General features: G+C 35.1%; 3 protein-coding genes across 4 annotated transcripts in view; 1 reads left to right on the forward strand and 2 right to left on the reverse strand.

The window, feature by feature from the left end:
- LOC126774882 (protein lethal(2)essential for life) overlaps positions 1 to 22531 on the forward strand; it is a 101996-nt gene that overhangs the window by 8292 nt on the left and 71173 nt on the right. The window lies entirely within an intron of this gene.
- On the reverse strand, positions 1904 to 3229 carry LOC126774869 (cyclin-Q). The gene is made up of 2 exons (XM_050496514.1): positions 2467 to 3229; positions 1904 to 2065 (listed from the first exon to the last, which is right to left on the reverse strand). The coding sequence occupies exons 1-2, from the start codon at positions 3130 to 3132 to the stop codon at positions 1976 to 1978; spliced, it is 756 nt and encodes a 251-aa protein (XP_050352471.1). The 5' UTR covers positions 3133 to 3229; the 3' UTR covers positions 1904 to 1975.
- Positions 7007 to 22531, reverse strand: part of LOC126774859 (guanine nucleotide-binding protein G(o) subunit alpha) — a 49883-nt gene continuing 34358 nt past the window's right edge. For both annotated transcript variants that reach the window (XM_050496499.1, XM_050496498.1), the window contains exons 5-8: positions 10760 to 10888; positions 10519 to 10648; positions 8989 to 9142; positions 7007 to 8374 (exon numbers count right to left, since the gene is read on the reverse strand). In XM_050496499.1, the coding sequence (XP_050352456.1) occupies positions 8187 to 8374; positions 8989 to 9142; positions 10519 to 10648; positions 10760 to 10888 (601 nt within the window). In that variant the 3' untranslated portion in view covers positions 7007 to 8186. The remainder of the gene's footprint in view (positions 8375 to 8988; positions 9143 to 10518; positions 10649 to 10759; positions 10889 to 22531) is intronic.

Here is a 22531-nt window from a genome sequence, read left to right on the forward strand (position 1 = left end):
AGCCCAATTGAATTTGTCACAAAATATGATATATAATGTCACAGCATATTTCGATAATAATTCACATTCCCTTCGATAGAAAATAGAGCGTAGCACGACATTGTTAAAGCGATGTCAGAAACATATGTTAGGACTCTGTAAGCCCGCAAAATAAAGAGCAATCAACTAACTACATGATCTAAATGCATGCTGCAAAGAATTCTATTTAAATTATTTATAGAAATAATTTAAATTACGAATATCATATTTGTTAAAATCGTTGGTTGATTTGAAAATTTTGCTAAAATGACAGTGAAAACTTATGAAAACTAAAGTGCTTTTTAAAATGTTTTTATTGAATATAATATTAAATAAACAAATCGTTGAAATTATTGTCTATAGTGTACCCGATAAATTTCGAGGGTTATGTTCACCGTGTTCACCCAAATTTTTACAATACTATTCGTTTTATACTAAACTTTTAGTATAGTCTCTTCAGGAGGTTGCGCCATCTCTCCCACTCTGCTGTCATCCTAGTACATCTATGCAATGGTCCACCCATAGCAGATCTGATTTGGTCAGTCCATCGTACAGGCGCACCCGACCGCGAGGTCTGATGCCTTTAACGACAAGGCTTTTTTATAGTACAGGTAGGCGGATGAGCACAGAGACCACCTGATGGTAAGTAGTCACCAACGCCCATAGACATAGGCATTGTAAGAAATGTTAACCATTGCTTATATCGCCAATGCGCCACCAACCTTTTGAACTATGATGGTATGTTGTGTCTGTGATTACACTGGCTTACTCATCCTTCAAACCGGAACACAATACTAAGTACTGTTGTTTTGCGGTAGAATATCTGATGTACTTGTGGTGGTACTTACCCAGACGAGCTTCCACAAAGCTCTACCACCAGTAATACACCAGTTCTATGGAGTCACTGTTTCGTCTTGAGACGTGGCCCATAAATTTTAAAACACGCGCCCGGACTGTGTTTGACAGTCACTGTTTGATCACACACATCAAAAACTTGATGTTAATAAAAAGAGAACTGATTTCTCTACATGTGAAAAAGCTTTAAATTGACTTAAGCCATAAACACATACGTTAAAAGCCTACTTTTAAAACACTGCTGAATTGAGCAAGAATTCATTATTAGTGATGAATAAAACTCATTTACACAATTAATAGCCATTTGATTATGGCAGAGATATGGCCGTGTACAGAAAAAAAGCCTGCCATTACGAAAAAGAGCTTCAAAATAGTAGATTACCATTATGATTCACTCTGACATAACACTCATTTTATAAAGAAAAATCCTACGAGAGTTCCACTGCTGGGCTAAGGCCTACTCTCATTTTTTGAGAAGAAAATTTGAAACTTAATCCACCACTCTGCTCCAATGCGGGTAGACAGAATACATGTGGCAGAATTTCAGTGAAACTAGACAGATGCTGGTTTCCTCACGATGTTTTCCTTCACCGTCAAGCACAAGATGAATTATAAACACAAAAAAGCACATGAAAGTTCAGTGGTGCTTGCTTAGGTTTCAGATTATTAGTTAAGATTCATGCGTTCTAACCACTAGGTCATTTTGGCTTCTATACTAATCGTAAGCTAATTTTATATTAGCAATTATCTTTATTTGCTACAAATTAATAATGAATATGGAAAATAAATCCTAATTTAAAAAGTACTTTATTCACATACAATTTATAGTTGCAAAAAAAATTGTTACAATAATTGAAGTTTATTTGTCCTACCTTTGTGTACCAAAATTCATTTTATTAATACAAATTTGTCAGTCTAATAATATGTTTTATATATTACTATTGTATTAAGTCATTTAAATCTATGTATGTTTTATTTTGTCTCTGAATTAAATTAAAGTGTTTGTTTAATGAATAATATATAATATGTACAGAGAAAGAAATGCTTTAATTATTCATGTATTTATTTAGGTATTTTTTTTAAAAGTATATATATTTCTGTATCATATGGGTTCTGGTTCTCTGGCATATACTTGCATTATTTTTTCCATAATTTCCCAATTCTTTTCCTTCTGTAAATCCTTTGTAAATACCTGTAATAATAAAGATGAAAAGTCAACTAAAGAAAGATGTTAGTTTCAGACAAAGATTTTAAAATATAAATATAAATAAATATGTCAGCATTAAAATTTGATAAACAATGACAAGCTTCTTTGAATTTTTAGGTTAATGTATTATAATTTATTATATACATAGTCATTAATCTGTCAGATTTGTTTAAGGATTATTTATAGTTATTAGTATTATGATCAAAATATTTTATTTTTCTGATCTGATAAGGTGTGTTACACATAAGTTGACCAATTTGAACATTTTTTGATAAAGTTTCTGCTGAACTTTTTCTGAATTATTTTCACATGGTATTTTTTTAATTTTAAAATTGATTAAGGTTTTAAATGTTCTCAGAGGAAAAAGAAAAATAAAGGTTACTAACGGAATACCAGGCAGCGTCATCGTCTAGTGTGGAGGCCAGAGGAACTGATACTCCTAGCACATGCAATGCCAGAGTCAGGCAAGCAACAGCAACATGAGGAGCTCGGTAATCCAATATTAAAGGGGAATGATGAAAGTCTTGCAAGAAAGCCATCGCTGTCCGAGCTATTGGTGCTGATCGCCACTGATTAACAGGAAACCATTCCTGTAGCGAGCGAAGATAATGAAGTAAATACCGATGGGGCGATGGTGCATCCAAGTTAAAACCTAATAAACGTAGAACAAGTAGTTCAGCTTGAGCCACAGATCCCCTCCATGACCAATATTCTTCGCCTAACTCTAACGGTCCAGCTCCGCGATTAATAGAATTATAGGCTACGTTGACGGCGTCTCTTAGCCTCACTGCCTCATCTCGCGATTTCCCAGCAGCACAAAGACAAGCTGTGCAGATGACGTAGCAATCATAATCATTTTTATCAGCTTCTTTGAAAAACTTATGGTAAAATATTGCGGCAGTAGCAACGGTTGCCGGCTGTAACCCAAGTTTTATACCGCACTCAAAAATGAAATTTGTTGCTAAGCTGTGACTAGGAGCACTTCTGTAATCAGGTAATCTCCGCTCTCGTCGACTACTTTGTAAAGCCATTACATCAATTACGTCTTTCATTGTTGTTTATTTGAAATATTATTTCGATTTGAAACCAAGCGTTTAATAATTAAGACTTGTGTGAACTAGATGCAAAACAATAAAATTTGACAAATGTGTGCACAGATTGCATAAATACAGACTAACATAAAATATGATGTGTATGAATTATTCATTTCCCCATTGTCTTTACAATACACTTACACTTGACATACTTTGCAATAAATTTCTATTATCTATATTTTTTGTTTATTTTAAGCGGAATTTACATAACTTAGCAAGGTGATATTTATTAACATTTGTAAATATTGTTACAGAAACTCCGCCGTGCGCGTTGTATTTTCCTACATCGGAACCGCGTAATCGTATTTTTGCAATGGCACCACTGCTTTCGCGACAATTTTATCTTGAAAAATTGAGTTACATTTAAAAAAAATCAATGTCAACATTACTCCAAAATAAAATAATGTAAAATATTGATTATTAAAATAATTTTAGTCACTTGAGCTTTAGACAAAATAAATAACTGAGCCTTTGAGAAAGAGGCTATAAAGGGGATATGATAATTCCGTAATAAATTAATATACATTGTATACTTTTTACTACTAGACTAGAGGATAAGGAAATGAGTCCGTAGCCAAGGAACAATGTATGTGGTAACGATTCAATTATAGGAAACCACAGCATTGTAACAGAAAAAATTTAAATAATGTTTAGTACATCCACATATAATCTGTTTATTTTAAAAAAATACTGAGATTATGTTTCAATTTATATAGACCGTTGTTAATATCTAGGGTTTTATTTTCTGCATGCCTTTTAAATTGCCTTCTGCCCCGTTGATCTAGCTAGTAACTAGAAGCACATGAAATTTCCAGTCGAGCCATTGAAATTTTAGGAAATTTCTGTCAGGAAATTCTGAGTAGCAGCTAGGACTCTGAAAATTGACATTTCCTTGGAAGACACGTATAACCTTTGCTCCTACGCCTAAACTATTTCCGGTCGGATTTGCCAACACATCAGATTATAGGAGACAGGAGGGCATGTGCGTTTGCGCGTACTCTTGTAGCTTTATATTCGAGATTATACTCGAATATATTTTTAATCAACCTCGGACGCTTCATATTTGAAACAAATTGTAGGCTCTAAATTGGAATGAACAAGTCGGAGTGGGTATCTAGATTAGATTAGATTATATAAAATCATTGCAATCAATACTTCCATTGAATAGCTTATGAAGACAGACCAATTCGTGCATCTTTCAACGTCAAGCGAATAAGGACATATGCATCATGTCTTCATCTTGTATATTGGCTTAAGCAAAGCTTTTAATTATGTATAAATTTATAGTTTGAATTGCATAATAAAGAACGTTGAAATCTTTTTTATACATATCAAGACTGCGGGTTTCAAACACTGACATTTTCTTCTAAAACCGACAGTACAAGGAGTTTTCTTACTAGTTTACTCCATCAGGGTATAATTTTGTTTTACAAAGAGTCATTGCAAAGTACGCCTAGTTTTATCAAGTATATTATAAATACAAGTCATGGTCTTGGATTTGAAGTTGATTAAGTATATGCATGTCCTGGATATGTCAGAGGTAGAAGGTACCAATATCTTTGTTATCTTATTTATTTTATCGATTTAATGAATTTATTTACAGACTTTATTGCATACGAATTCTATAATAGCACATCCTCACAACTCAGGATGTATAATAAACAGAAATCTCTTTTAATATTTATCTTTCTTATTTATGTGTTCCCGTGTTTCATCCTCCGTGTGGGTTAGGATATAAATAAGGATTAAGAAATAAAACAAACATTATTATTTGAACATAAAAATTAGAATATAATCATTTTCAGTAATTATTTAAAATTATACACTTAAAGTACATTTATAGTAAATTCAATAAAAAATACCAGTGCAGACGAGATACAAAAAAGAGAAAATATTGTTTAATTACATCGTTGGTTAAATACTTCGCTTTCAGTAAATGCATTACAAAAAATAAGTTTTAACGTAAAGAAATAAACAGTTACAAAGTCACTCGATATAGAAAAATAAAGATAAGATTGAATCACATTCAAAAATTACCCGCTAGTGACTAAAAATTTTACTCTCTTAAAACGCTTGTTTTTTTTTTAATAAACGGGACCGCTCGGCGCGCTGTCTTCTGTGCAAGAGTTCGCGGACTCAACCCCCCACCCCCTACGGGCAGTCGGACTGCACCTCGCCGTCCCTCACACGCGCTACAAGTTAACGTTATATGTCTTCAATTCTAAATAAGGTTCACACCGCACTCAGATTACTTTCCATAAGACTATATCCGGTGCGGGCCGCCCTCCGCCCTTCGCCCTTACCGCGAATCTCAGACGCGAGTTAGTCAAAGAGAACGAATTTCGTATAAATAGTGAGGTTAGTAATAACTTTGGTAAATATGAATGAAGCACGGTGATAACGTATTCGAGTCTCAGTGACGAAGTTTCATGTTCAATATTAAAAAACACAACTGAACGTCGAATCTCGACGCTTTCGGAACCGAAACGGGTCGTAAATGCGTTCGTCCCGTTCGCGTTCGACGCTTATTTATTTAAAAACTTCATACACGTCCTCCCGCGACTCTAACAAGCGAAACAACTCTTGAGCCGCAACATTTCAGTCTTCAAATAAGAAGCCAACGCACAGACCACGTGACGTGACGTTTGCCGAGAGGTCGCTTTGAGCTTGCAGGTGACGAGGAGTCGCCGTGGAGTAGTTTGTGCACAATTTCAGTATCCCTAACTAACGAGATGTCGCGTGTTGTGGCGTGTGCGTTTCGGTCACTGTCACGATACTTATAAACTAAATGTGATTCGAGCGAATAAACAATGCGGCAGTGTACAAAATTTACATCACATTCACTCGAAATATTAAAGCATACAAGTTAATGCTCAGCAATGGAGGAACGCGTCGAAATGCAAAACGACGGACCGGCGTGGCGGTCCACGTCGGTTCCTCTCTAAATGTAATATGAAGCTTACCTAAATTATGTATTGGGATTGAATGTAGAACTGCGCTAATTATAATTATTAGTTATGTTTTACATACACGTATTGTTACATAAAAAACCTACCTAGCAACAAGCGAGCGCCGGTCGCTCGGGCGCGAACCACTCTGTGCCCATGCGTGCCTCCCTTACCTCACTCCGCCTCTCGTAGACCTGCTACTTGCCGCCGGGTGTCCCCAACGAGTGGAATCTTTGGTCTTACAGCCCACCGTCGCAGTCACAGGCGAGTGGCCCGCGCGGTCACATGTAGGCGTTACATTTTCATTTAAGTAATCACTTTTTACATACTCATAAAACGAAATGAAATTAAATCACCTAACTATGATAATAGTAAAGGTACTGCCTAATCGCATTATTAATTAATGTTTATTGATACAATTACTGTCCTAACGCTTAAAAATAAGATTTTTTTTTATTTTAGTATTAATAATAAATTATGTTATATAGTTTATATATGTATAATATTGATTACGCCAATTCGCGAGTGTATACAAGTTTATATACTCACATATCTTACACATAATGCTATCAGAACCCGGTCCGTGGATACGTGCGATCCGGGTGACGACCGTCTCTGAATTTTTATACAATATTAATATAACAATCGCTGCGTCGGTGATACAGACTCGACCCCACCTTCACAAAATAATCATCGACAATTACATGACCATTTACCATTCGCATATAACGTAAACTAAACATGAATATATACCATCGTTTAATAAGAGATACGCTAGATAAAATAAATAACTACAATGATTTATAATTGCATACAAGATTGATCTTAAATCGCTACGTCTTAAGGTTTACAGTAAATGTGATATAGAAAAAATATGAACACAAAAGAATTATATATATATATTTGTATATGGCATTAAGAAACTAATTATATCATAGGAATAAACAGTTTGTTTGTGCATAGTACGTCGCTTAACTTAAACAATACTTGACTCGTCCGAGGATACAATCTTAGCTTACGGTTAGACGCGATGCACGCGAAACGAATCCCCTTAATCCGAACCGGTAACAGTTTGTGCATTCAAAAGTTTATAAAAAATAAATTTTTCATCGTAAGTGATACCTAATAATGGAATGATATTTTGTAACAGTTAAAGTAGGCCTGTGAACGTAGTCGAGCACCACTACCGTTCTTGCTAAATATTGGTTCCTTTCTGTTTTTGGTCCGTAAGAGAGTGAGTATATAAGCACATGTGTCCGGAGCGATCGCCGGCGTCGCAACTAGACCGCGTACACAACCAACTTCATACCGATTAACGCCTAGCACCAAAATTTAGAATTGAACAATAGATAGCTAAAATTGCAACATAACTAAAACGGGGATGCGTGTTTTTTAGTTCGAAATTCGAATGTCATTTAAACGATGATTTATAATACAAGTGGGAGAGAGTGGGTCTAGTTGCGCACCGACCTCATCGAGAGCCCGGGACGCCCCCGGGGCCTGCACGCCGGCGGTATCCAGGAAGCTTACTGCTCGTAAAACTAAATGATACGCGTAACTGTGCGCTCGGATCTCTCCGTACCGGAGCGGGGAGCGGGAGTAACACTGCTGTACGACCACAAAAATACATTCTATGATAAATATTATGAAAAAATCGTTCACTGGTCCGCTCGTCGCATCCGAGCGCCGCGACCGAGCCCGGCGCGAACTGAACGTACGGACGCAGCCGGCGCCGGACCCGGCTCGCTATCCGCAGCTGACACCGCGCCACGACGAATACTCGGGGGCCAATTTATCCAAATATTACATTATATTTTAGTTTATGGTGTTATATATTCTTAAATGACGAATGCTTTTATTTTTTGTCCGTAACCTTTTGACAAATAGAAAATTTATTTAATTTTTTTTATCATCATAAACGTAACTTTTGAATATATTTTTTATTCAACTTGCGTGTTGCTGGCGTGGTGGCTGTCGGTCTGCGGTCGGTCGGCGCTCGGAGGCGTCGCGGCAAGTATTACATTAACGAATAGACAAAGGTTGAGATAGTCTCGCCGGCGGCAGTTAGTAAAGGCCGCAGCCGCGCAGGTTGTTGGCGATGATGACGTCGGTGACGGCGTCGAACACGAACTGGATGTTGTTGGTGTCGGTGGCGCACGTCATGTGGCAGTAGATCTCCTTCGTGGTCGACTTGTTCTTGGCCTCGAACTGCGCCTGGATGTAGGCCGCCGCTTCGCCGTACTCTTGCGCACCTGCACCGGAGGCACATGTTGTGTTCACATATAAAGCATGTACATACTAAATGTTTTTGCGGATGTTAAGACCCGATATACTCCGTAACAGCCTGTGAATGTCCCACTGCTGGGCTAAAGGCCTCCTCTCCTCTTTTTGAGGAGAAGGTTTGGAGCTTATTCCACCACGCTGCTCCAATGCGGGTTGGTAGAATTCACATGTGGCAGAACTTCAGTGAAATTAGACACATGCAGGTTTCCTCACGATGTTTTCCTTCACCGTCAAGCACGAGATGAATTATAATCACAAATTAAGCACATGAAAATTCAGTGGTGCTTGCCCGGGTTTGAACCCACGATCATCGGTTAAGATTCACGCGTTCTTACCACAGGGCCATCTCGGCTTTTAATTATTTATTCAACAGTATATTTAACAAATTTGACATATTATATATATTAGGGGTATATTTGACAAATTGTTTTTTTGGGTATTGAATCCCTTTTGCTTGTATGTATTCCGATTAACAATCAATAATAACAATTTTTCAATTACACTTGAGTCAAAGGCTCACGAAATCGTGAATTACAAAATCAACATTTGATACGGTTTAAATGGAAATAACAATCAACCTTACCCGTGTACTCAGGGAAGCAAATGGTGAGCGGCGACTTGCGGATCTTCTCTTCAAACAGATCCTTCTTGTTGAGGAAGAGAATGATGCTCGTGTCCGTGAACCATTTGTTGTTGCAAATCGAGTCGAACAGTTTCAAACTCTCTTGCATACGGTTCTATAATAAGAAGCCACGATCGAGATAATGATAAAAGTATATATAAGCACATTCAACAGATCTACACACTGAGCGTTATGTATGATATTCAAATCACTAAACAGTTGTAGGTATTATACATTATTGTATGTTTATCTTCTTTATGAAATAGCTAGGCGACCAGATGGGAGGTGGTCACCAGTGCTCATAAGCATTGGAGCTGTAAGAAATATTAACCATTCTGTATATCGCCAACATTCATTCATTCTGTATAACATTCTGTATTCGGAACACAACAATACTAAATATAGCCTTTTAGTAAATAATCTGATAAGTAGGTGGTACCTACCCAGACGGGCTTGCATAAAACCCTACCATCAAGTAACAGACTTAATCACAAGAAAACAAAGTTTAAAATATATATATTTTCCTTGTAACAAATGTATTTATAATGTGAGCAAAAAATTAATATTATTCAATTAAAATATATATATAAGTTACAACAGAGACAAAAAAAAAATAACAATATCACTTTGAAATGATATTTCAATAGCGTTTAAGATAAACGATATAAAAAATATTTTTTAAGATAACGAAATAAGAAGTAGGCAGTTGACTGTAATCAATTGCGAAGGAGAAAAAGTTATCGTGGAATAGTTAGCGTATTATAAACATTGATAACTAATCGGAGAGTGGTACGATTACATAACAACCAGAAATATTGCACAAGTTTTAACGAAAACACTTAAAACGCAACGTACAATTGTTATATATGAATTATTTGTGATTGTTTTGTTTGTCAAACAATATTTATAACATGTAAATCACATTTTATTGCTTTAGAAATTATAGAAAATATTTCAAAGCTCCTTGCTTAATGAATTTACATAGTGTTAGCATAAGTCTTTAAATAGTAAGGAAATCAGCGGATATCCAATAGAATTTTGGAAGCAACCACTACAAGTGAAAACATCCCATCAATATGAAACTACTTTATATCACGCTGCTCCATAATAATTGTTAGGAATATATTTATATTGAATATAAATATCGCACATTAAAAATAGTTCTTTCAACTGTGAACGATACATTATACTGATATCATAACTAACGACTAATTTTTTCTCTCGGTTTATTATATTACTATAACAAAATTAAAAAAAAGAAATTGTTTCTGGCTCAATTCTTTATTAATTATGACTCCCTAGAAAACCTATTCTCGCACCTATACTGAACCGAACTGTAATAATTATTTAAAATGTTCCAACTAATTTATTGTTCGATTTTACGTGAAAATCGAACGACAGTCGAAATGCTTATGAGCACCGACGGTTCCCACGTTACAGGATTACCTGGCGAAACGTAAAAAACGTTGTGATATATTAAATGAACCGTACCGTTGTCTCATCTTCATGCAAGACCTGATCATACTCGGACATGGCGACGCAGAAAATGATCGCGGTCACATCTTCGAAGCAATGAATCCATTTCTTTCTCTCCGACCTCTGTCCGCCCACGTCGAACAATCTGGAATAAATATACGAGTAATGAAATATTTCCTTTCGCACGAGCGTGAACGATAAAATTAATGAAAGTTTTATATCAGATTTTCATATAGTATAAATATTTGAAGCTTACTTGAAATTGAGGTTTTTGAAAGAGAAGTGCACTTCGACGATACCGGTGGTTTTGACTCTGGTTCTTAATATATCTTGCTCGGTGGGCTGATAGTCTCTGGCACCTAACCGGTCGAGATCATCGAGGAAACTGAAAGTTAAATGTGTACAATTATGTATTTAATTTTTTTTAAAACTAGCCTTGTAAATATATAATAATATCTTTTCAATCCAATGTTTCTTTAAGTTCGTCCTAAGCATAACAACACTCGGTATATTATGTAAAATAGCATTTTAATTGTATTAAGTAGGTAATTTATAGATTTTTTTCAATAGTGGTAAGTGTATATTTCTGGACAAATAACTTATTAATTATCAATACTTGTTTGCTATTCTATACATAATATAAAAAACAACGAGTTCTTGTTGTAAATACTCAATTGGTAAAATTATCATGATGATTGTAGATGTGAGTTTGAATTAATAACATTTTAGTTATGATTCGCTAATGTATAGTAAACAGGAAAAATATTATTGCATTTATAAAACATAGTACTGAACTTGAAACACAAACACGATTAATTAATTTGTAGTTTCGAACGCGAAGATAAATATCAGAACGGCATTGCGATCAATATAGTGGATGCTAGCGGCAGAATTCTAATACCGAAATGGAAAAGATAAAAATCTCAAATGTATGGAGTTTTCGAAACATTTTGTTACGGAGATATATAAGTTTATTTTTTCTTAAATTTGTATAGTTGATTCTCAATATATATAATAATATAAAAAGCCACGCAAATATGACAGTACAGTACAGTAACAGCCTGTTAATGTCCCACTGCTGGGCTAAGGCCTCCTCTCCTCTTTTTGAGGAGAAGGTTTGGAGCTTATTCCACCACGCTGCTCCAATGCGGGTTGGTAGAATACACATGTGGCAGAATTTCAATGAAATTAGACACATGCAGGTTTCCTCACGATGTTTTCCTTCACCGTCAAGCACGAGATGAATTATAATCACAAATTAAGCACATGAAAATTCAGTGGTGCTTACCCGGGTTTGAACCCACGATCATCGGTTAAGATTCACGCGTTCTAACCACTAGGCCATCTTGGCTTTTTATCTTCGGCAAATATGACACGACTAGAAAAAGTTCATGTCCACAACGACTTTACTTGCTTTCACGTGAACGGGAATTGCAAACATTTCAAATCCTAGCCTGCTACTTTTAATTTACTGACAGAAACACTCAATTTTGATTTGAATCAAGGGTTTTGAAAGTGCAGCCGTAAAAGCGAGCCACCAGATCTACGTGGCAGAGAGTATGACTCAGTCTATACATAACTGATGGCTCGTTAGATGATTTAATAGTAAAAATATTATAACTATGTTGAAGTTTCATCGAATATTCTTATCGTATTGTTTCGTATTATTGTCAAGATATATATTTGAGATTATTTTATTAGGCAATTAACTGTTTTTTTTTTGTCTTACTACACAAATATTTGTTAGTAATAAGCCATTGTTAATCAGTCAAAAAGAACAGGCGGCTTCTAAGCCACAGATTATAAGAAGCTAGAATATTTAAATTTAATTCATCAATCACTATTAAAGCAGGAACGAGTTGCTTATTTACAATAAACCGCACAACCCCTTCATATAATTAATATCGAATTAACTCGGCGATTACTAATAGAATACGAAGGTAAGTGCTCTTATTAAAACCGAGCCAATTGTATTACTCATGTAATTTTATCGGTGTCGTGCAATTGAAGTACGTATCGTGTCGCATTCCTTGTCTATATGAGGCGAGGTATTTATCTCAGTAATATGGATGGTATTATTGTATGATACATGGTGTTATGTTATGAATTTGTATGACATAATGCTTGAAAGTAAAGTATGTGTAAAAGATAGATATTCTGCCTGTTTATCATCGAGACAAAAGCACTTTACTCTGTACTGCACATCACTCGGATCCGCGTATAATGTACTAATTATATAGATTACAGGATTTGAAGGAAAAATAAATTTAATGCGGATTCAGAAGCCGAGATGGCCCTGTGGTAAGAACGCGTGAATCTTAACCGATGATCGTGGGTTCAAACCCGGGCAAGCACCACTGAATTTTCATGTGCTTAATTTGTGATTATAATTCATCTCGTGCTTTACGGTGAAGGAAAACATCGTGAGGAAACCTGCATGTGTCTAATTTCACTGAAGTTCTGCCACATGTGAATTCTACCAACCCGCATTGGAGCAGCGTGGTGGAATAACCTCCAAACCTTCTCCTCAAAAAGAGGAGAGGAGGCCTTTAGCCCAGCAGTGGGACATTCACAGGCTGTTACGGTTACGGTACGGTACGGGTTACGGATTCAGATAGTAAATAATGTTTTTTATTTGATATATATTTTGGCATATATGATATAGACATGAAATCGATTTGAATTTTTGAAGGATTTAATCATTTTTTTAATGGTTATTTTTAATTACATACCTACGGGTATACAATGCTCTTTACAGATCAAATTCTTTAATGCCCTTTTTCGTAGAACAATGTTTATGATTATAAAACTTATGTTAGTCGAGGACTGCGAGCATAACTCTTGGAATATAATGTAGTCAGGGCGAGCCTTAGTCATGGGTTTTTCCTTTATCGACTTATGTAAAATATTGCGACGAATACGGTTCACATTGGTCACAGTGTTTAATTTATAATATAAAAACTGTAGCAGACAATGTCTAAAAATCTACTTACATACAAATTCGCGTGATTTAATTTCATGTTAATTTGGAAAATACAACCTTCGTCAGCGTTCGTTCGGATTTGACAATGACGAATCAACCAATTAAGACATATTGTTGTAAAAATAATTAATTCACGACCAAAGACTCAATCATGGAACGTAACTGACGTTACTAAATAAAAGTAAAGCATAGGTCGATGTTCAAAGAAACGAACGATGAAGTGAAAACGCGGCTGAAAACAAGTCCTAATATGAAAGTAAGTATTGGCACATAAATTATTGATGAAAAACAAACTAATTGGCTCGTTTTTACTCAATACAGTTGATATTTGTAAAAGCAGACATTCGAATCGGTGCGCCACCAGTTGCAACCGGCGACTCCGAGTCGGGGCGTCGGCACCACATACATATTAACGAGTTGGAACCGTCCAGACAACACGCGATTCTTGAATATTATTATATACAGGAACTTCACGCAGCCGGGTAGCCTACAAATTACATACGCGCCCATAATTATCGAAATGGAATTCCCAATAGTGTTTTTTTTTTCGTTTAAAGTATGTAGACAGACCGGCAAATGTGCCACCTATACTCGGTCACCGCCGACAGCCTTGGGAACTACGATGTTATAAACCTTGTGCCTTTATTTACACTGGCTCAAACTGGAATGCGGTAATACAAAGTATTACTGCTTGGCGGTAGAATATTTGACGAGAGGATGGTAGCTACCTAGACGGGCTTGCACAAAGCCCTACTACCAAGTAGTTGTTCTGTTTTGGATTTCGACAGCTCAGTTGCGCGATGACACATAGGAAGATTACACATTGGGTATGATTGTTTACTTTCGTTTATCTTAAGGACAGAACTTATAATTTTATAAACTCACACTGTTGCTTGTTGCAATAGATGATAATATAAAGACCCATTAGATCATTTCAATGACAATAGGTCGCGACTTGGCCACAATGAGTCAGTTGTGACGGAATCTCGCTTCGCAGTAATTGTACACGAATCAAGGAAATAAGATCCGTCTAAGCAACCGTATAGTCCTTTTAAATATAAGATACATATATATATATACTTATATTACTTTGTCATAAATAGTTATATTTTATGTAACATCAAAATTAGTCCACTTCCCTGTTAAAACAGTAGTGGAAACTTAACTGGCATAAGTGTTAAAATATGATTATTATATTAAGTTGTAATATACGATATGCTGTATGTTTCCCTAATAAATAAATAAATAAATAAATAAATATAATAAAAACATAGCCACTATAAACTATTATGAAGGTAATAATCATTGAAATTGGTCCGAAAAAGGTAAAAGCACTCCATATACTAAATAACTTAGCGTGAGTGTCTCTCAAGCTTCCCTAAATATTATAATATAGACAGTACTGTAAAATTCTATGATGTTTTTTAAAATTAAGTACCTCCGCATTGTTGTAATTCGTATAAAAATATCGGAGATAAAATTGTTATACGCTTATTGTCAAATAAATCTATACATGTTAAGCACTATTAAAGAAACTAATCTTTATTACAAACAAAATATACAAAATTACCTTAACAAATTATATTCATCTTTATATGTATTAATCTAGGTCGAATTAGAAATGAATAGTGGAGGATTAGTCAAGTTATTTTCACATAATATCTGTTCCTATTGTTGACCTAGAGAAATTATTCGCTAGGTGTCGTGTGAAAGGCCAGCAAAGCACCTGGTAATCGTCGACCCAAATGTAACTATGTCCCAAACACGCAAGCTATTCGTGCTTTACTTATTACATAGTCACTTAACTTTAATGAATATATTATTTAATAAATCTTCTTTTATTCGATGCACACATTTCCGCCTTTATAGGCGGAAATGTCGATTTTTCTTAGAATTATTGTTGTTGTTGAATAAATTCTCAAATTCGAAACGTTGGCACTTGCCCTGCCTGTATATTAAAATTTCACCAATTATTATGGCGGTCGGTGGGACGATTTAGAAAATGAGATGCTGCGGCGCCATTGAATGGCAAGTGAACAAAGTGGTTGGATAGGACGAAAAGCTTTTCCATCAAAAATACACAGATAAACCAACATCAACGTATATATACGTATATGTAATGGAAAAAATTTTATTTACAATATCAAAAACGAAAGTTAGTCTGTAGAATTAAGTAACATTTGGCATATTATGAATCGAAACAAGCGCTTAGTTCAGTGTTCGCCGATCGCGATTTAAGATCGAGGCTGATGATAAGTCTAGGCTAGCTGGCAACGGCTGGCGATCGGCCAAAAGGCTAAACCGTACCTATACGGACACCCCTCGATATATGTCAGGGTTTTTAAACAATAGCGTGCAACAGTGTCTGGGGCGCTAACGACATTTTTAAGACGAAATGTTTTTTTTTTTAAACAAATCGGAATCGACTTTTCCCTTTTTAAATCTATTTTTGTTTTACAATACATAATGTTGCTGCCACGTCGAAAATTTAAATGTTATTGAACGTCAAGTTTGTATACTGTTATATTTATCATTAATTATATAAAACCAATTGCAACAAAGTTTACGGTTTTGTTTTTAAATAAAAAGTCAACCCAATGATCAAATCTTCTTTCAATGCCAGCAGTTGTCTTGGAAAGTAAATTCAAAGTGATAGTGACAAAATATAACAAAACAATTACCGAGCCTAACAAACCCTAACATATGTCAGTTAACTTTAAAGTTTAATAACATTTTATAACAGCAATGCATCAGTACCATTACACGTTTAATTATGAAATATGTAAATTATAAATAAGTTATCAGAAATCAGTTCTCTGAAATTATAACAACATTATTCTGCGAAGTTTTTTCTTTACTCGGTTCTACGTGATGACGTTTTCCGTATATCGATTAGTGAAATAAAACAAACAATACATGCACGAAGTTACTAAGAATTGAACGTAATTAGCCTACGATTGTTAAAGTTATGACTTTCATAACAAATTGTCATAATAGGTATATTACATACTTCCCCGTAAAAGCTCTTTCTTACATAATTCATAAGACTCGAATAGGCTGGAACCGGTAATCAGTACAATAGTGCCGTCAATCGTCAAATCGTATGACACATAATGGCATTATTGCTTGGATAATTCTGTATACATTCGTACTTATGTTCGATGAGTATTACAAACTATCCTAAAACCGTTAAATCAAGTAGTTTTTTTTTGTATGAAACGATCTTAAAGCACACGAGACAAAAACCGTGAAAACGAGTGGGTGAAAAAGTTTAGTGGAGTACAAAATTCGTACCGCACATTTGCATCTTATTCTCCTCAGCACAATGTGCTGAAAGCGAGAGCTTGAAGTACCGTCGAGGGTTTCAATGTCAGTAGTGGCTCGTTTGGACGTTTGCCAGCCTAAAGACCTATTATATTATACTGGAAAATTGATACGCTACGGACTTGGCGAATACACTGCTTAATTGCTTCGAGTACTAATATATCAGTGATTTAAATGGTATCGATTGAGATCACTGTAAGTATATTTGTTCATGAGCTTTTATGCTCGATCGTTATATGATTTTTTAACGTAATGTCATATATAAATAAAAAATTTCCATGATTATATTAATAGGAACACGTGTCTAATCACAACGTAGGCGGTTAATATTCCAAGCGAGTGTATACTCAGCTCATTCGCTGGTTGTAGTTCGATGACGTCAAGACACTGTCAACACTAAATGGGTCAGTGGACGAGGACGAAATACATTCGTATCATCCGTAATTATTTTATTCGAACCGAATTTCCGTAAATGAAGTCAATTTAAATCAGAAAAATATTACGTCATCGAATATCACAGGAATAAGGGAACAAAGGAATCACAATATTTCCATTAAAAAATGTTTCCATTTATAAATTATTACAACTTGGAAATATATAAAAATTACGATATGTTACGAATTAAATATGTTGTTACTATTTCAATGTATAAATAAATAAATATCATTGCAGTCATCGTTTTGCACTTACCACGTCTCATGATTAAGTAAAGAGGAATTTGCAAGTTACATATAAAGTATCATTTTACTATAAGATATATCTAAATTAAAATAAAACTTTGTCATAGTCGTTTAAAATATGCTGAGTTATGAGTTATACATTCAGGTACAGTCGAGTGAGTCATAAAATGTTGTTTCGCTTATGTTAAAAAATATCTCATATATCTTTGTGCAACAATTCAAAGCTCTGGTTTTATTTTTCTGCAACGGACGTTTCAGACAAAGATTGCATATATGCGTACATCGGGGCTCAAGTGCTTGGGTGCCCGGCAACAGGTCCAGGGCGCAACGCCCGATCAATACGAGCTAGCGCCGCGCCGCCGCACGCCGCCGACCGAGCCCTTTAAATCCCGTGCGTCCGCAGCTACGTACAACGAGACGCTGCTATATATCCCTCTCGCTCTCACACTTGGTGGCTTCTGACGTATTTGATTATCGCAAATAGGTGCGAGAGAGACGAAGACTGTCAATGTCGAATTTTACTACATTGATGCACGTTACGTATTCTATGGACGGTAAACTTAATGTCTTGCTACGCTTACCGATCGCCAGCGCGTTTTCGTTCGCACGACACGCACACACGATTTGCTGTGTCTACTTCACACATTCAAATATCGCAATCGATGTACAATGATGCTTATTGAAGCGATTCATGCTAACAAATGAAACGTTGTTGTGTCCCCGTGTACACATTTAACTTGACATAAAATTTAATTATTTAAAAATGGAATATTAGTTTATATGCTGAGTTGGAACACAAAATGTACAACCGTGTTTTTACGTTAAAATTGCGACAAAAGCGTAGGTTTTATCACTGTTACCGCAATAGCGTAGGGAACTTGAAACTATGTAAAGAGGTTTCCAAATTGGCGTGGGCGACATGCGATCTGTACATAAATCTGTCAACCCTAGCAACCCTTTTTGTAGCGTGCACATCTACTATCTCAATTGCTGTCGCCCATACGAAGTATTGATCATACGCTGCTTTAAATTTAATAATCAATAATTTATAAAAACATACATTTTACATAAATACATCAAATAAATAATTATTTGATGTATGTAAGTACAAGAAGGTTTTTAACAAGCAGATTTGTTCATTTTCAGTATTATTTTAATGTCTAACTACCACCGGTCCGGAATGTAAATTGTACTGAGAAGAACTGGCAAGAAACAAAGTAGTTTCTCTTTAAAGTTAAGTGTCAAAGTTATGTCAAACAAATACAAATAAATTTATATATACACTGGCTGAAAGTCAACAAGTACAAAGTTTACTAAAAACAATTTGTAAGTAATAAATTTTACTGTCTTCTAGTCAAGTACGATATTTTTAATCAGAATGATGCCTTCAAAAGCCACATTTTCATCAAAATTCACAAAAATTTTGAATTTCGAAAGTTAGTCTTAAGTAACTAGACTTTATTACTAGAAAAAACGCGATACATATACTAATACAATTACATTCATATACAACTCTATCTGAAGAAGAACGATTACAGCTGCCATTATTGTACCTTGAATAAAAAAGTAATAAAATAAATATTAAAGCAAAAAAAAATATACTGATTTTTATCTTTCTCTTTTAGCCAAAAGACTTTCTTCTCCTAACCCAGTCCTAAATTTCATTGAAAACTAATTTAACTTCAAATCTGAAAATTAATTAAAATTGTCTCACCACGTATAAGGCCGTAATGCGTCTAAAGATAAAATATTTTTGACCTCACATTAGCTTATACTAATGAAAATACTTAAAAAATTATAATACAGGATGTTTTAAATACAAACACGCGAACAACACATAATAGAATACGAAGAGAAAAGTAATATTACGAATAATTTCATACTGCAATACATGTTACGTGCATAGAAAGGATGATATTAAGTAGCAATTTTCCGATTGTTTGAGCGGTTCATGACAGACATTAGGAAGTAGCATCAAAACGATACGTTATATAATGTATTCACGGAGTAACGCAATCATATCGTATCATTATTCGTATCAAGACGAGAGGATGAAGAAACAGAGAACTTCTTGTAGAGGCGACTGCATCCGTCGGACGCGTTTCTCATGCAAATCGAATAATACTTAAGATATCATGTTACTGACGTTATCGTGGCTCGTTTAATAAATAATTTAATTATTTTATATTTGTCCATTATTTTCCAATAAAATATGCGCTGCATATCCATTATCCGAGAGATTGTTGACGTAATAACTGCATCTGATTTTGTTTTTAATCGCCTCATCGTATTTACTGCAGCTGGTTTTTTTTTAATCAAAACCATTTATTTTCACAGGATTTTTCTCTTTTTCCGCATCGATACGTTTTTATTTAACATAAATTCTCATTAAAATGCATCTGCCATACGTGCTCATATCGACAATATATATAAAAAAAGTTATTTCTGCATCACATATGAAATAATACTTTTACAAACAAAAGCCCGGACATAGCCATTGTACAAGTCTGCCTCGTTGATCTAGTGGCTACATGTAAGGCCACAGACCCGGAGGTTCTGGGTTCAAATACCAGGTTGGGCTAATAAAATGTTATTGAGTTTCTGTCGAAAATTCTGTCAGTCCGGAGTCTGGAAGTTGTATGTTTGGCACGGGTTCTCGGAAATCACATAAAGCCGTTGGTCCTGCACCTGAACCCTTTCCAGTCTTGTCGGAATGCCGTCCCATCGGAATATGAGAGTTAGGGAAGAGAGAGTGCATCTGTGTTTGCGCATACACTGTGCACTATAATATGTCCTGAGCAGTTGGCTAATCTCCCTGGAGAATGGCCACCGTGGCCGAAATCATACTGGAGGACTATTATTATTACAACAAGTCAAAAAAACGAGAAGATATTGCAAATCCAGTTAATTTTTTTTAATGTTACCTATATATTCTAAGTAAATAATAGTATTTCAATGTATTTCCCAAGTGTGTTGTTAACAAAGCTCTAACTAACAGTATATTGTCCTTCTGAATTTACGGTTCGTAATGGCAAGTATTGAATTAGTAAGTGTGAAATGTTTAAATGGAATTTAAGCCATAAAAATAACGAGGAAAATATATTTAAAAATTATGTTTACGGAATGACATGTTCTTGTTTGTATATCAACTATGTATTGTCATGTTTGAATGGAGAGATTGCGGAAGATGTGCAAATGTAGTGTGTTCCCGAAGACCGGACGAATCAATCGGCGCGAGCGCACCGCACCCAACTCCCATTGAGGGAACCATTAATTGGACACATCGCATTGGCCTATGACGTCACCTGATTCAATTGACAACTGACTATATAAACGAGTTGATCAAATCTAAATGTTTATGGCAAAATAACGCCAAGTACATCTAGTTGTTTTAAACTTTACCAAGAATGACATGGCATTTTTGTAAAAAGATTTATATTATTAACATACGCACGTTAAAGACCATGTCAAAATAAAATTGCACGGTGAGGAAGAAATGATTTGTGCTCCCGTATAATTGTTTCTTTCTCAACAGATATCACAATTTGCTTCAATTGTATCAAAAGTTATTAATTATTATTAATAAATTTTATACCTCTGTAAATAATAGGTATTTTATTTTGTACATACTAATAAATAATCATAATCTAGGCAATCAAGGCAATAACAACTAATGTGTTCGGTAATATAAGACAAGAGCGATAAATATTAGACCGAACAGCATTGTTAAGGAACGTGTGCATCGTCAACTTGGACAGCTATTACGAAATGACTGAAAACGTAACGTGGTCGCCCCACTTCCTTCATCGTAACATCTCCTGGAGCTGAAGCACCATTAGTGTTTTGCACGCAATGAGTGCTGTAAGGCGTTTCACGACTATTCCGGGTCCTAGGCCTCTACCTCTTATTGGGAACTCTTGGCGATTTGCCATTGGACAGAAACCGTGGCAAACACGCTCTTTAGATGTTACCCTATGGAATTTACGAGCACTAGCTGGTGCTGGCGGAGCCGCTAAAGTGGCCAAATTGTTTGGACATCCAGATTTAGTTTTTCCATTTTGTGCCGAAGAAATAGCAAAAGTTTATAGGCGGGAAGATTCTATGCCGCATAGAGCTGTTGCACCATGTCTAAAGCATTACAAACAGGAACTACGGAAGGACTTTTTTGGCGATGAGCCCGGCTTAATTGGCGTGTAAGTGTCAGCCGTAGTTGTGATTTTTTTCAATGAGATAAATTTAATTATGAGGACAAATTTATATTATACCTTTATTTATTTATATTTGCAAACAGGCACGGTACGCCATGGTCAAAGTTTAGATCAAAAGTTTCGAAAGCTCTCGTGGCTCCAGAAGCAGCAAAGGCGGCTGTACCATCACTTGACGACGTGGCCATAGATTTTGTTGGCAGGTAAGTCTTAACAATTTATTATTTACGAGCTAATTAGCCCGACTTTCTTCTGATAAATTAGTATTGCATCTTTCACCCATGATATATTTTGAAATAAAATTAGATATATAATCAAATATCAATATAAGCAAGCTATCGAATAGTATTGTACACGCCCAAGCTTTTTTTAAGTTCCTTATCTTAAGGAGAAGGTTGACGATGCAGGAACTTGATAGGGTTTTAAGCCTAAACTACCTCTTGCTTGAGTGTAGGTTAGTGGATATACATGTGTACAAATATCAGTAGTGCTCTAATATTATGTTTCACGTCTTCTATTCGTCTTAAAAAAAAAACAACTTTTTTATAGTATTTCAATTTTAATTAAAAATTATGTTGTATCATAAATGTATGTATTTAACTGCTACTCAGATAATAAAAAAGTTTATTATCTATTTGCAACATACCTTATTTGGCAGAATAAACTTCAATATAAAAACATAATATAGTTTTTAACAAAAAAAAAAAAAATATTATAAATTGAATTAAGAATACTTTAAATAGAAGTAATGTTATTATTCTTTAATAATTCGTATTTTGTTTTGCTTATGGCAAATACGTAAATTAACTACTTCTAATAGCAATCGATAATCATAA

This window comes from Nymphalis io, chromosome 17, assembly GCF_905147045.1.
Source record: "Nymphalis io chromosome 17, ilAglIoxx1.1, whole genome shotgun sequence".
NCBI classification, from domain to species: Eukaryota; Metazoa; Arthropoda; class Insecta; order Lepidoptera; family Nymphalidae; genus Nymphalis; species Nymphalis io.